General features: G+C 41.8%; 3 protein-coding genes across 5 annotated transcripts; all 3 read left to right on the forward strand.

Moving 5' to 3' along the window:
- Positions 1-1,354: 1,354 nt before the first annotated feature.
- LOC113730521 (pentatricopeptide repeat-containing protein At4g33990) lies at positions 1,355-6,344 on the forward strand. 3 transcript variants are annotated; one of them, XM_072078523.1, is made up of 5 exons: positions 1,355-1,563; positions 1,775-1,848; positions 2,124-4,649; positions 5,663-5,976; positions 6,059-6,344. In XM_072078523.1, exons 1-3 carry the CDS (start codon positions 1,491-1,493, stop codon positions 4,575-4,577), a joined length of 2,601 nt encoding a protein of 866 aa, XP_071934624.1. In that variant the 5' UTR covers positions 1,355-1,490; the 3' UTR covers positions 4,578-4,649; positions 5,663-5,976; positions 6,059-6,344. The 3 variants fall into 3 exon arrangements, with proteins under 3 accessions (XP_071934624.1, XP_071934623.1, XP_071934625.1); XM_072078522.1 differs by having other exon boundaries at positions 5,663-6,344; XM_072078524.1 differs by lacking the exon at positions 1,775-1,848 and having other exon boundaries at positions 1,410-1,563; positions 5,663-6,344.
- A 90-nt stretch (positions 6,345-6,434) lies between these two features.
- Positions 6,435-12,968, forward strand: LOC113730522 (enoyl-CoA delta isomerase 1, peroxisomal-like). The gene is made up of 2 exons (XM_027255238.2): positions 6,435-7,032; positions 12,421-12,968. The coding sequence occupies exons 1-2, from the start codon at positions 6,752-6,754 to the stop codon at positions 12,860-12,862; spliced, it is 723 nt and encodes a 240-aa protein (XP_027111039.2). The 5' UTR covers positions 6,435-6,751; the 3' UTR covers positions 12,863-12,968.
- Positions 12,969-14,617: 1,649 nt separating this feature from the next.
- LOC113730523 (enoyl-CoA delta isomerase 1, peroxisomal-like) lies at positions 14,618-15,616 on the forward strand. Its single transcript, XM_027255239.2, has one exon. It carries the CDS (start codon positions 14,750-14,752, stop codon positions 15,470-15,472), a length of 723 nt encoding a protein of 240 aa, XP_027111040.2. The 5' UTR covers positions 14,618-14,749; the 3' UTR covers positions 15,473-15,616.
- Positions 15,617-15,860: the final 244 nt, after the last annotated feature.

A 15,860-nucleotide genomic window follows, 5' to 3' on the forward strand; every position in this document is an offset into this window, starting at 1 on the left:
CCAGCCACCCACAACTTGGTACAGCCGCAGCAAACCACCCTCACAACCACCACCTCCTTCACCACCCGATGGGGCATCCTCCTTCCACTGCTCTGTTCTGTTGTTGTTTGTTGTAATTGTAGTTGTAATTGTAGAGAAACAACCCCAGATGCTTTATGTTGCATTTCCTCAATCCGCCCCCCAACTTGAAGGTTTTGATTTGATGGGCAAATCCAAAACAGGCGGGCCCTTTTAACTCACTAGCTTCCTTAATCAGTTACAAAAGCGAAATCACGCCCTCTCCCCCCCTCCCCGACCCAGATCTCTTCTCTTGTGCTTTTTATGCTTGACCTTTTCGATTCTTTCGGGGTTTTCGGAGATGGGCTGTTTGAAAGAATTAGTTTGCCGCAAAAAATGATGTTTTCAGGTGGTGTATAAGAGAACGAAGCTTTCCCCGAGCTCAACTCTCCACTAAAGAACTCGAAATAATCATCTCGCTCGGAAGATTTGAAGCTTGTGTTTTGTGATTCTCTTGAGGAGTCTTCCCACGTATCAGCATCGCTGTTGATTGAAAATTCACAAAAGGAAAGAGTCTCTTCTTCATCCTCCTCATCTATGTCATGCATGTTTGGCTCAACTTTTTTCTACCTGTGGTTCCGTGGGACAATACTTCTTGACAAGAACTATTGGGATCAGTTGCTATCCCAAAACAAAGCTGAAATTTTGATCCAATAATTTAGGGAGTATTGGACACAGACGAAGAAGGTGAGTAGTTAGGAGTCGCACAAGAGTTTGATTCTTGGATAGGTTGATGAATAAGCCATTAAGGAATGAGGTAGTATATTTATATGGGGCAGTTTGGAGGGATTTTTATTATTCAAGATGTCCTTCTAGACGGGCACAAAGATCGCGAGGCGTTCGCGGGTGTCAGGAAGGTTCAAGCACAAAAAGCACAAGCAAGTGATGAGTGTTAATGGTGGTTTTGGTGAGAGGGAGATCTGGTTTGGAAGAGATCATCGTGGTCATGACATGGAGGGCAAAATTGGAATGAAACGAGTTTCTTCTAGTCACAAGTTACCATTTAGGTCGTGTCAACATCACTCGCTAGCTTCTCAACCGGTTAGCAGGTAAAATCCTAAGAAGTCCAAAGCACAAGGGGGTTAAGTGGGTGTTTCTAAACAATGAGGAAGTTTCGTGTCAATTTCCTTAACCACAAGGGGGTTTTATGTATTTTACCCTAATTTAAATGTTAAGGATCATTTTGGCTGATTTTATATGTTATGGACTAAAAAAGTGTTTTTGGCAAATGTTAGGGACCAATTTGGCAAATTTCCCTAAGAAAAAAGAAGAAGGATAAAAAAGAAAGAGGGAAAAAAAGAGAGAAAATTGAAAATGCTGTTTAACGGCAGCGTTGCCCGCATTGCCCTCAAATTTCCCAAGTTTGAAGGTACAACATCAGTTCACTCCCCTGGTCCTCCTCCTCCTCTGAGGTTTCCTACATCATACAATCGATGGTCTCATTCCACTCCTGCTTTCTGGTAGCACTTGGAGCGGAATTAAACGCAGAAAAGCTAGTCTTAGGAGGTCAGATTATTTACCTTTGTTCTTAATAAATCTTTTTAAATTTCTTCTCCACTGCAAAAATTTCTCACCATTCATGCAGAGAAAAACGAAATATATCTTAGTAACTTCGGCTGAGTAAAATACTATTGGCAGGTTTTAGTCAAGCGTTAAGGAAGTTTGTTTCTTAAAAAGCTCTTATTGATATAGGGTTGAGTTAAATTTTATGTTTCAGAAAGAATTCGACGGAAGAAAGCAGCAAAGCGAAGAAAATACTCCACAATTAAGTATTCCTTCTCAGCAAAAAAGGTGTAGTCATGACTAACCTTGCAAATTAATTATCTGAAAGGTTCATAGTAGTTGACAAGACTTGATTCTGGTCACCTGTTTCTGATGGAATTTGAAAACCTATTCAAAAGAAAAAGGCTATAACAGCAGACCTGCAGAGAATGTTGTAATAACTCTTGGTACTCAGTCTTTCTAAAATAACTTGGTTACCGATATTGCTTTGTGTCCTTGTCCCAATTCCAGCACATAAACTGTATGTATTTAGTATTTGCCTTGTGATATTGCTGTGGCTCTAGGGCATGTTCAGATTGTTGCCAGCCTGGAAAGGTAGGCATTTTTCAACATCTCTTCCATATGTTCGATCCAACTATCATTGGTATTCCACGAATGCAATCTGCCTTCAGATTCCACCAAATGACATTGAGGATGAGAAGAATGAGATTGATTTTGAGCTTTTATTCAGCTCATGCACCAAAACTGATATCGTTAAGAGGCTTCATGCCCTCCTTATTGTCTCAGGGAGGGCGCAGAGACTGTCCCACACAACTAGACTTGTCAATCTTTATGCCCATCTGGGTGATGTTTCATTATCTTGCAGTACTTTTAATCAGATACAAACAAAAGACACCTATAGCTGGAACTCGATGTTGTCAGCTTATGTTCGTAATGGCCAATTTACTGAAGCCGTTAATTGTGTTTACAAAATGTTGTCAATGTCTGATGTTCAGCCTGATTTCTATACTTTTCCTCCGGTTCTGAAAGCTTGTGGTAGATTAATTGATGGGATGAGACTACATGGTTGGGTTTTCAAATTGGGCTTTGAATGGGATGTTTTTGTTGCTTCTGCACTGGTCCACATGTATTGCCGCTTTGGGCAGTTTATTGTTGCCAATAGGATCTTCAAGGACATGCCATCTCGAGATATGGGCTGCTGGAATTCTGTGATATCTGGGTTCTGTCAGAATGGGAATGCAGCGGAGGCATTGGCAATCTTGGATCAAATGAGATTGGAAGGAATTAAGATGGATTCAGTGACTGTTTCTAGCATTCTTCCTGTTTGTGCACAAATGAATGATAGTTTACGAGGCATGCTGGTTCATTTGTATGCCATAAAGCATCGCTTGGAAGTTGATGTTTATGTGTCCAATGCCCTGATTAACATGTACGCTAAATTTGGTGAATTAGAAAGCGCCCAGAAGGTTTTTGATCAGATGGTGCTCAGAGATATAGTTTCATGGAACTCAGTGATTGCTGCATATGAGCAAAATGATCTCCCAGGTTGTGCAATCTACTTCTTTCATCAGATGCAACTCAATCAACTTCAGCCAGATTTATTGACAATGGTAAGCATAGCTTCCAGCATTGCTCAGACTAGAGATTATGTTTCTGCAAAATCCATCCATGGATATATTCTACGGAGATGTTGGATTAATGAAGATGTTGTACTTGGAAATACAATTGTTGACATGTATGCTAAACTGGGCATTATGGACTCTGCGCGCATGGTTTTCGATGAAATGTTTGTTAAAGATGTGGTTTCGTTTAACACAATGATCGCAGGTTATGGTCAAAATGGTCTTGCAAGCGAGGCCATTGAAATATTCCGCATGATGCCTTGCAAAAACATAACACCTGATGAGGGTACTTGGGTTAGTGTTTTACCTGCTTATGCTCATCTTGGAGCCTTGCGAGAAGGGACTAAAGCTCATGGCCAGGTTTTCAAAAGAGGTCTACATTGGGATATCTTTGTGGGCACATGCCTGGTTGACTTGTATGGAAAGTGTGGGAGACTGGATGAGGCATTGCTTTTATTCTATGAGGTTCCCAGGACTAGTTCTGTCCCTTGGAATGCAATTATAGCTTGCCATGGAATTCATGGATGTGGTGGGACATCTCTACAACTATTCAGAGATATGCTGGATGAGGGGGTACAGCCAGATCACATAACCTTTTTATCCATATTGGCAGCTTGCAGCCATTCTGGCCTGGTTGACCAAGGTAAATCATATTTTCACCTGATGCAGCAAGAATATGAAATTAAACCTGGTATGAAGCACTATGGGTGCATGGTGGACTTGTATGGTAGGGCCGGACATCTGGAAAAGGCATACAATTTTATTAAACGAATGCCTGTACCTGCTGATGCTTCAGTATGGGGTGCTCTTCTTAATGCTTGTAGAATCCATGGAAATATTGAGTTGGGTAAAGTGGCTTCGCACCACTTGTTTGAAGTTGATTCAGATAATGTTGGGTACTATGTCTTATTGTCAAATATATATGCAAATGTTGGGACATGGGAAGGGGTTGATGTAGTAAGATCATGGGCTAGAGACAAGGGATTGAGGAAGACACCTGGGTGGAGCTCGATTGAGTTAAATAATATGATTGAGGTATTTTATACTGGACATCCACAGTCTGAAGAGATGTACATGGAACTGGCCATTTTAACTGCCAAAGCAAAAGACCTTGGTTATGCTCCAGACTACAGCTTTGTGTTGCAGGATGTTGAGGATGATGAGAAGGAAAACATTCTCACAAGTCACAGTGAGAGATTGGCTATTGCTTATGGAATCTTAAATTCACCCCCAAAAAGCACTATTCGAATTTTTAAGAACTTGCGTGTTTGTGGAGACTGCCACAATATGACTAAATTTATATCTAAGATCACTGAGAGGGAGATTATTGTGAGAGATTCAAACCGTTTTCATCACTTCAAAGATGGATTTTGTTCTTGTGGAGATTATTGGTAACGACTGGATGTCATTACTTGGTGCTGAAAGTTTCCCATTTGGATTGATTTTCGAGTTCATCCAAGATCCAGGGTAAGAACTTATAGTGGTTTGTTTTCTGAAGGAACATTCTTGGCCATATTGTATGAAGTATATTCTTTTAGGATCAGAGTTATAGGTATTTATATTCTCAATTTGCAATTTTTTTAATTAGTCAAGTGCTGAACAAGAGCATATTAAGGACACTGACAATAGTGTCGGGTGATTATTGCTTAGACAGGGATGCATTAAATGATAAGCTTGAGAGTGCTACAATGTTGGGTTTTGCAGATTTTAGCTGGTTATTATGGACCCTAGTCTTCTTCCTTTGGTTTCATCCACAATTTTAGTACCAGCCTTTATTGTTGGATTCAGTTTGCTTAATTTTAAATTAATTTTTCCTGTTTATTCTGAATGAAGTCTTAGACAAAATATATGTGAAAGTCATTCCAACATGAGAGAAAGTATCAAAAAAGCTATTTGCCGAATGCAATGTTGATAGTTTTCAAGACTAAGTGATGTGGCTATGATAACTGTGGGGAATGTTGTAACTAGTTCCTGATTTCTAGCAAAATCTTTCTTTTCCCCCTTAACCCCCCCCCCCTCCCCAACACCCAAATCTTTTTAGTATTAGTTAATCACTGCTCTGTGAAGCTCTAGTAATTAATCTTAAGTTATATAATGTCAACATGGAAATGTAGAAAATTATCAATGCTCGAGTGATTTTCTGTTTTTGGTTGTTTGAGCAGGAAAGATTCATTGGATTATTATGACTGTCACTGAATTTAAAGTGAGTTGTGAATCTCGACTCTGAATTTTTTTCCTTTTTTGAATGTTTCACGGTTCTGCTTTGGGTCCCTGTATTATTCCCGGCAGAAGTGAATCTGTAAGGTTTCTCAGCAATAAGCATGCATCTCGTGAACATTACCTTATATGATTGTCCTTTTATCTGCCAGTCTTTCTTAATCCTCAGCTGGTCATTTTCAAATCAGAAATGCTGACAGGCCTGACTTTCTTTCCTAATTTTTCAACTAATGACTGAACTGAACTCAAAGGATCTTTTGCAGATAGTTTTGCAAATGGTATCGTGATCTACCTACAGAATTGCTTCCAAAACTTGGAGAAACCTGGATGAGGCCGTTGCCTATTAAAAAACAGATGACAATCCTCTATGCTCCTTTAACTTGGAGATATTGATTTGCAGAGTAAACTGCAGAGATCCTTTTCAGGAGGAGAACATGAACCTATAATTGACAACTCCGCGGAACCAGTGCTCCTTGAATCAGACCTGTTCCTGCAGTACATTACAGCCATCTGAGTCGGTCTTGCCATGAGAAGGAAGCTGGAATATGATTCTCTAAGGAATGATGCTAGTTTCTAGGTGAGCTTTCTTTTCATACAAGCAAGTCAAGCAGCCATTGGCAATTCTGATTATTTGGCCACTGCCGTGCAATTCCTTGAAGGTCCTGTTTTTCGCTGCTAGTTGACAACCTTCATGAACAAGTAACAATTGCCATTATTTCACAGCCCATCCGACAATAGGTAAATTTATTTGGTAACAGTTATGTCCAATGAGTTGTGTAGCTGCCGTTCTTGTCTTTTGTTTACATTGATTTATTACTGCTTACATCCAAAATCATCACTAAATTGAGTGAGAATTTACTGTTTCCAAGTGTCAAATTTGAAACGAAAAGATTGTAGGGAAATTTTACTGCAATCCTGTTTGGCCTTCATATCTAACTGCGAAAATGAACACTGTTCTATCAATTTGACACACTGTTTAACGTGCAAATGTCGGTATATGCATTCCAGACGGCGTATATGGATGATATTTGCCTGTTTAGTACATTGAATTTCATCTTTTTAAAAATTGTTAATGTGAAAATGTGGTAGATTTCCACCTTCTGATTACCCGATAGATTCGGTTTTTTTTCTTCGATAAATTCAAGAAACAATAAATTTAATTTAATTCAAAGATACAACAACAGTTCTAGGGAAACAATTAATTCGGCACCATTGCTACGGTACCTATATGTCCGGAGAATAGACACAACCTAGAAAAATATCTTCCCTTAAAAAGGTTGGGAACTAAAGAAATAGAATCATTGCAGTGACTTGTGAGCTCAGGGTAACATCTGAAAACAAATCCAAGAGATATGTGCTCCCTGGAGAAGCGAGGCAGCGTCTTTATACTGACCCTAACCGGCAACGATGACCACCGGTTAAACCCGACGCTCATCGACTCCATCCGGGCCGCGCTCCAGCAAGTCAAAGCCGAATCTACTGGCCCCTCGGCCCTGATAACCACGGCCCAAGGTAAGTATTTCTCCAACGGCTACGACCTTAAGTGGGCCGGAAGCAATGTCGGCGGCGCGCAGCTCATGTCCTCCAAGCTTCGTTCTCTCGTTTCCGAACTAATCACTCTGCCCATGCCCACCATCGCGTGTTACGTCTGAAATGAATGAAGCTAGCTGGAATTATCCTGCTAGGAGTTTGTTATGCCACATCAGAGAGCGGGTTGGGTTAGTTACGCCATGTCAGCTATCTTGTTAATTAGTTAGTAACCAAAAATAGAAGGCTTGTGCAGAAAGGGAAAGTTTGCGCGGAAAGTCTGTTACGGAAATGGAAAGCTTGCTGGAATGGAAGTCGGTTAGCTGAAGTAGTATAAAGGAAGCGAGGGAAAGGGGAGAAAGTAGCCTGAAGTATTCTTTCTGATTGTATCCATTTCAATTCTCTGTTCTCTGTTTTCTCTGTAATAACAAATCTCTCTTACTCGAGTTGTCTTCTCCAAATTGCAACTCCTGTTTGAGAGAATTTCCCAGTGGTCTATACTATCCTCTGCATCAGTGGTATCAGAGCTGGGGACAGACCAGCTCGTATAACAATGGCGGCGGGTACTAGATCGCAGGATAACCGAAGGTTGGAGGAGAGCGTGAAGGCTATGATGAAGGAGCAGAAGGAGCAATTTGAGCAAGAGATGGCAGCCCTTAGGAATTTGGTGCTGGAATTGCACTCTCAAAGAGGACAATCCGCAAGGAGTTCGCCGTCTGAAAATGAGGTAACTCAGGGAAGGACGTACCAAGCCCCTACGCGCTTTTCTCGTCTGGAATTTCCCAGATTCCATGGGGAGGACTTTCAAGGGTGGTTGTTCAAGATCGAACAGTTCTTTGAGGTGGATGAGACACCAGTTCATGTGAGGGTGAAGATGGTTGCGATGAATCTGGAGGGGAAGGCTCTCCAATGGCATCAGATTTTCATGAGGTCACGTGTCACAAGAGACTTGCCTGCATGGGAAGACTATATCAAAGAGATGGCCTCCAGGTTCGGGGGATGTTTGTACGATGATCCAATGGGGGAATTAAAAGCCTTAAAACAAGAAGGAACTGTCTTGGAGTACCAAGAGCAGTTTGAAGATCTGCTAAATAGGGTGGATCTCCCTGAAGATTACGCAACCAGCTGCTTCCTCAGTGGTTTGAAGACTGAGATACAACTAGCTGTAAGGATGTTCATGCCAAAAACACTGCAACATGCCAGGACCCTAGCTAAGTTGGAAGAAGCCAAAATTTCAACTCAGCAAAAGAGGAGCGTGATTAAAAATAGTTTCCCTTCTGGTGTGGAGGACAGGTGGAGGAGAGAAAAGAATTCTGAAGGACCATGGAAGAGGGAGATCAACCTTGATCGAACTGGGAGGGTAGATGATAAGGGGTTACTACCCACTCCTAGCCAAGAAAGGGGTGAAAAGGCTCTTGAAGGCCACACCAGGAGACCATTCAAAAGGCTGACCTCCACTGAGATGGATGAAAAAAGAGCAAAGGGTCTCTGTTTCTGGTGCAATGAAAAGTATGGGTTTGGCCATAGGTGTAGGAACAGACAGCTATTTCGATTGGAAGTATGTGCAGAGGATGATGGTGAGGAACTGGAAGTAGAATCTGAGGGGGAGGGAGAGGCCTCACAGGGTAACTTAGCTCACATTTCTTTAAATGCTATGACTCTTACTGCTGTCCCTCAGTTTAGGACAATGCGGGTAACTGGTCATGTAGGGAAGGTTTCAGTGAATATCTTCATTGATTGTGGGAGTTCTCACAACTTTATTCATCCAGATTTAATTAACAAGCTGGGGCTGAGGGTGCAAGAAGTACCACCTCTTATGGTGGAAGTAGCCGATGGCAACAAAATCAACACTAACAAGTTGTGTCGTGACTTCGCTTGGAAAATGCAGAACCAGGCGTTCAAGGTGGATGCCATGGTGTTGCCTGTGGGAGGTTGTGAGTTGGTGCTGGGGGTGCAGTGGCTGTCCACCCTGGGAGATATAAAGTGGAACTTTGGTGAGCTGAAAATGGAATTTCTACAGGGGCAGAGGAAGATAGTGTTGCGAGGGAAGGGCCAACAGGCCATTCAGTTGGTAAGAAGAAGGGTCATGCAGAAGATCTTGCACAAACCGGAGCAGATTGCTTCGGCGCAACTATGCTTTATTGTACCTGTACAGGTAGCAGCAAGTGAACCAGCAAGCAGCTGTTGCCAGATAGAGGGGAATTCTCAGGTAGCTAATTCGACTCATAATCTTGAAGCAAGGGAATTGCAGGAGCTGATAATGCAGTTTGAGGACATCTTCCAAGAACCTTCTGAGCTTCCTCCACACCGAAGTCATGACCATCAGATTATTCTCAAGGAAGGGACACCACCAGTAAATGTAAGGCCTTACAGATACCCTGTCTTTCAAAAAAATGAGATTGAAAAACTAATTCAGGAAATGCTACAATCTGGAGTCATCAGGCACAGTACAAGTCCATTTTCTTCCCCAGTGGTGTTAGTCAAGAAGAAGGATGGAACGTGGAGGATGTGCATTGACTATAGGGAACTAAATGCGGCTACTGTGAAGGACAAATTTCCCATTCCAGTGGTGGAAGAACTGATTGATGAGTTGTTTGGATCTCATTTCTTTACCAAATTGGACCTCAGATTTGGGTATCATCAAATAAGAATGTGTGCTGAGGACATTGCCAAAACTGCCTTCAGAACCCATGAGGGGCATTATGAGTTTGTTGTAATGCCCTTCGGTCTGACTAATGCACCCTCCACTTTCCAAAGTTTGATGAATACTGTATTTAGGCCTTATTTGAGGAAGTTCATATTGGTCTTCTTTGATGACATACTTGTGTTTAGCTCAACCTGGTCTGATCACACCAGGCACTTGCAGATCACTTTTGACACATTAAGGCAGCATAGCTTAAGGGTGAAGAAAAGCAAGTGCTCTTTTGCTCAAACACAGGTGGCTTACTTGGGGCATGTCATCTCAGGAGCAGGAGTACAGGCAGACCCTCAAAAGGTACAAGCCATTCAACAATGGCCTATACCCTCTAACCTGAAGAAGTTAAGGGGCTTCTTGGGACTAGCAGGATACTATAGGAGGTTCATAAGGGACTTTGGGAAGCTGGCCAAACCTTTGACAGACTTGCTCAAGAAGAACAGTTTTGTGTGGACAGACCAGGCTACTGCAGCATTCGCAGCATTGAAGCTGGCTATGAGTTCCCCACCCCTGCTGGCTTTACCTGATTTTTCCCAGGTCTTTGAAGTAGAAACGGATGCCTCAGGTGATGGTATAGGGGCAGTCCTGAGTCAGAAGGGAAGACCCTTGGCTTTCTATAGCCAAGCTTTGGCCCCAAAGCATAAGGGTCTATCCGTATATGAAAGGGAAATGATAGCTATCGTGAGTGCAGTTCAAAAGTGGAGGCCTTATCTACTGGGCAGGCGCTTTATCATTAAGACTGACCACCAGAGCCTTAAATACATGATCGAGCAGAGGGTGTCCACGCCTATGCAACAGAAATGGGTAGCCAAACTTATGGGGTACGACTATGAGCTTCAATACAGGAAGGGAGTTGACAATGTGGCGGCAGATGCATTATCCAGGCTGCCTTCTGACAGTGCAGCAATATTAGCTCCCATCTCAGTCATTCGCTCAGCATTACTTACTGAGATTCAACAGAGTTGTGTTCAGGATCCCTTTTTGCAAGGCATTATACAACAGTTGCAGGATTCGACAAATGATTCTCAGCTGGTGCACTATTCCTACCAGAACCAGCAACTGAGGAGGAAAGGGAAGTTGGTAGTGGGAAATGATTCTGCCTTAAGGAAGAAGCTCATTCGATTGTGGCATGATACCCCCATTGGGGGGCATTCAGGGGTACAGGTGACATATAGAAAACTTAAGGAGCTGGTGTACTGGAGAAACATGCAGAGGGATGTCGAACACTACGTGGCTTCTTGTGATGTTTGTCAGAGGCATAAGGGGGAAAATGTGGCTTATCCAGGTCTGCTACAACCCCTAAGCATTCCAGAACGTGTGTGGTCTGACATATCCCTGGACTTTGTGGAAGGACTACCTCAATCTCATGGGAAGGATACTGTTCTTGTGGTGGTGGATAGGCTCAGCAAATACGCTCATTTCATTGCCCTCAAGCACCCCTACACGGCCCTCTCAGTGGCACAGGCATTCTTGGATAATATCTATAGGCTCCATGGCCTCCCTAAAACTATAGTTAGTGATAGGGATGCCATTTTCATTAGTCACTTCTGGAAAGAGTTGTTTCAGCTATTGAAGGTCCAATTGTGTTTATCTACTGCTTATCATCCTCAGTCAGATGGCCAGACTGAGGTTGTTAATCGCTGCTTGGAAACTTATCTGAGGTGCATGTGTAGTGATCACCCCAAGCAATGGTGCTTTTGGTTACCACTAGCAGAGTTCTGGTACAATACGAATTTTCACTCAGCAATCAGGCGCACTCCGTATGAAGTTCTCTATGGTCAGCCACCTCCCTTGCACATCCCTTACATGCCGGGCAGCTCATCTGTTGATAGTGTGGATAGGAGCCTGGCTGCCCGAGAGGCCACCCTTCATCTACTTAAGCACAACCTCCAAAAGGCTCAACATCGCATGAAGCAACAGGCTGATCAACACCGATCTGAGCGAATCTTTGAGCTAGGAGATTGGGTTTATGTTAAAATCCAACCATATAGGCAGCACTCACTCAGGACTCATTCGTGCCAAAAGCTGTCTCCACGATATTTCGGTCCTTTCCAGATTATTGCCAGGATTGGTTCCGTTGCCTACACAGTCCAACTTCCCCCGGATGTCAAGATACATCCCACTTTTCATGTTTCCCTTCTGAAGAAACATGTAGGGGATCATCCGGTGCAGCCACACATCCCTGTTCGTGTCACTGATCAGGGTCATCTGCTGGTGGAGCCAGTGGCTATTTTGGATAGGAGATTGGTTCGTAGGGGGCGAACAGCTGCGACACAGGTCTTGGTGCAATGGAGCAACAGTTTTCCAGAAGACGCGACGTGGGAGTACTGGTTTGATCTTCACCAGAAATATCCGCACTTCAGTTCTTGAGGACAAGAACTCTTTGGGGAGGGGAGTATTGTTACGTCTGAAATGAATGAAGCTAGCTGGAATTATCCTGCTAGGAGTTTGTTATGCCACATCAGAGAGCGGGTTGGGTTAGTTACGCCATGTCAGCTATCTTGTTAATTAGTTAGTAACCAAAAATAGAAGGCTTGTGCAGAAAGGGAAAGTTTGCGCGGGAAGTCTGTTACGGAAATGGAAAGCTTGCTGGAATGGAAGTCGGTTAGCTGAAGTAGTATAAAGGAAGCGAGGGAAAGGGGAGAAAGTAGCCTGAAGTATTCTTTCTGATTGTATCCATTTCAATTCTCTGTTCTCTGTTTTCTCTGTAATAACAAATCTCTCTTACTCGAGTTGTCTTCTCCAAATTGCAACTCCTGTTTGAGAGAATTTCCCAGTGGTCTATACTATCCTCTGCATCATCGCGGCTATCACCGGCCACGCCTCCGCAGCCGGCTTCGTCTTGGCGCTGTGTCACGACTACCATCTAATGCGAAAGGATCGAGGGTTTCTCTACGTGAGCGAGCTGGATATCGGATACAAGGTTCCTCTCTGGTTTGCGGCTTTGATAAAGAGCAAAGTTGGCTCGCCAAAGGCACGGCGGGAGATGATAATGAAAGCGGCTAAGCTGACAGCTGAGATGGCTCTGGAGAGGGGCATTATCGACTCGGCGCATGATGGCGCGGAGGAGACGGTTGACGCTGCCGTGAAACTCGGGGAGGAGTTGGTGAGAAGGAAGTGGAGTGGACACGTGTACGCTCAGAATAGGACGGCTGTGCTGGATGAGGTGTTGAGTACGCTTGGATTTGACGAAACCGTGGGTGATTATGGGAGCTCAACCAAGACTTTTTCAAGACTCTGAGATATTCCTTTGTAATAATCCTACTCTATAAAAAAAAAAAAAAAGAGTCATGTTTGTTCGTTTGTCTTTTTCATGTTTAATTTTAATAGTATTGGTTTTTGGAAAATGAGGTGGAAATTGTGAAAGGAGGAATACTAGTTGGGGTGGATTAGGGGCAGGAGCAATTATGTTCTAGGTGCTGTCGTCCTTGTTAAATTGTACTAGCGTACGAGTTCTTTACAAAATAATGCAAGGCGTGATTGATTCGTGCAACTAAAAGGCCAAAAAAGCAAGTGTGGAGGCGACGGTTACCACGGATTCAAGAAGACAAGATAAAGTAGAAAATAACACTTCATGTTAGACATCAAGATTGACACCTTCTCTAATTATCCAAACTTCCAAACTTGGGCCTGTACTGTTATCTTTTTAAAAGCTGACAGCTCATCTACGGATAATTGTTGGTTTACCAATTTGAGAGTTGACCTGATGGCAAAGAATGATAACGTAATGGATTAAATAGGTTGCAATCGAGCATCAAAATTCGACTTGCATTCGATTAATATCGAGTTCGAGCGCTAAATTTAATTCGAACTCGAGTTCAAACTCAAAATATTAAGCGCAAGCTCGAGTATACATATATTTTTTATTTTAATAATAAAATTATATATATATTCATAATATTTTATTATTTATTAAGAAAAAATATTATTTTTAAAAATAAAAATAATTATTTTTTATTTTTTCAAGCTCGAGTTCTAGTTTTAAATTGCTAGTTCGTCGAGTTCGAACTCGAATTTGAGTTTTATAAAATTAAGCCAAGACTCGGCTCGATTAGTCCAAAATTCGATTCGACTCCACTCAACTCGTTTGCAACCCTAAATGGATATACGAATAAATAAGAAATCGAGGTTTAATATGAGCTAATGAACTCTGATACCTGTACCTATTACAATTCAAAAAAAAAAATGCACCATACAAGTTAATGCTATCTACCTTTTTTATAACTATTATAATATAAGATGTATGGGCAAATGATATTGGCACTTTAAACAGGTTTTAGGTACTCCATTCTTATTTTTCAGTTAATGAAATGACACAGAAAACCTATAAAATGTTTTAATAAGAGACGAAATTGGCCCTTTTATGTATTTGCTGATAGCTCTCCCTATTTCCTTTTCAATTTGTTCAATTTTCACTAGTCTTACACTAGCCCTAAATTGTTGTATCATTAATAACGGATGAAATTTTTAAAAAAATATTATTCTATAAATGCTGTATGATTATAAAATATTTAGTAATTCATAAGTAAACTATTATTCTTTGTGGTTTGGGTTTTGAAGTTGTGTATTATTTTTTGGAATTGTTCATTACTATTCTTTAGTAGAACTTTACAACTTTAACCAACTATATGTGTGCATGAATCTATTTACATTAAGTTTTAGAACTTTGTAATCAAAAGTTTAGTGGTCTTCACAAAAAAATAATGCAAAAGCTATCATTTACTATGCCTTGGAGGTATTTTTGGTATTCAATTTGTTAAAGAATACAGGTTTTAGATGTTTTTGTCATTTTTAACTAAAATAAACAAGCGTAGAGTGCCTGGACTTTTATTTTTCAGTGCAAATTTCACTTCATTATAAGAATTACGTATTACTTTGTGGATTGACTAACCCAAAATCAGGCTGACTGCTGACCATCTTGTTTGAAAATACTCTTGCTTGTTTGTTTCTGATTACAGCTGCCTATCCTGACTTGGCCAAAAAAATAAATAAAAACTTTGCTTGTTAGGCTGATCATACTCCCTATACCATAATAAAGTCTCCATAAACAAAATGTTAGCTCATTAATCTACGTATAGAGGGCTAACTCTCAATAATAGTACTAGTTGTTAATTAGTAGTACAAAAATATGTGCACTCTTGAGAAGAGAGGCAACCTCTTTATCTTAACCATCATCGGTGATGATGAGCACCGGTTGAACCCAACGCTGATAGACTCCATCAGGGAGGCTCTGCACCGTGCTCGGGGTGAGTGTAGTGGCCCCTCCGCCCTCATCACCACAGCCCAAGGAAAATTTTTCTCTAACGGCTATGATCTTGCATGGGCCCAATCCGACAGATCCCGGTTGCTGCTCATGGACGCCAAGCTCCGGTGTCTTATTTCCGACCTCATCAACTTCCCCATGCCCACCATCGCCGCCGTCACAGGCCATGCCTCAGCAGCTGCCTTCGCCTTCGCCATGGCCCACGACTACATCCTAATGCGCAAAGATCGGGGTTTTCTTTACATGAGTGAGCTGGATATTGGGCTTGTGATCCCGCCATGGTTTGTGACTTTGTTGAAGTCCAAGGCCAAGTCACCGGTGGCTTGGCGCGAGGTGGTTTTGAAAGCGGCTAAGTTGACGGCTGAGATGGGAATGGAGATGGGTATTGTTAGCTCGGCTCACGTTAGTGCAGAGGAGACAGTAAAAGCAGCTGTGGAATTAGGGGAGGCGTTGGTGGCGAGAAAATGGGACGGAGAAGTATACAGCGAAAACAGGAGGATGGTGTTTGCTGAGGTGCTGGCTGCGATTCGTTCGCATGAAACCGGTGCCGGCGGTGATGACGTCGCTAAGACTTTGTCAAAGCTGTGACTTGAAAACCTTCTTGCTGTTGGATTCATTTCTTTGCATGTATCTGATATGGCCCATGCTTTTTTTATTATCTAGTTGTTTACAAGTAAGACCAATAAAGTCGAAGAAAAAAATAAATTTTTTATTGAAACTTTTTACCTAGTACTCTAATTCTTAAGCCAAAAAACTCTCTAGTGATGGCAGTAAATGTTTTCTTTAATCGTGATTAAAGATAGCTTTTCCTAGCTTTGAATTCATTTCCTTGCATGTATGTGGTGTACTGTTGTACCTATTTAACTTTTTAGGATTAATTATTCTTTTTTTTCCTGTTGTAAGATATAGTTAAATAACAAAGATGTCATATTAATGGGGAAAAGTTCTTTGAATAATGATTAATTTGGAGAGGGTT

The sequence above is a fragment of the Coffea arabica genome, chromosome 2e, assembly GCF_036785885.1.
Source record: "Coffea arabica cultivar ET-39 chromosome 2e, Coffea Arabica ET-39 HiFi, whole genome shotgun sequence".
In the NCBI taxonomy this organism is placed as follows: Eukaryota; Viridiplantae; Streptophyta; class Magnoliopsida; order Gentianales; family Rubiaceae; genus Coffea; species Coffea arabica.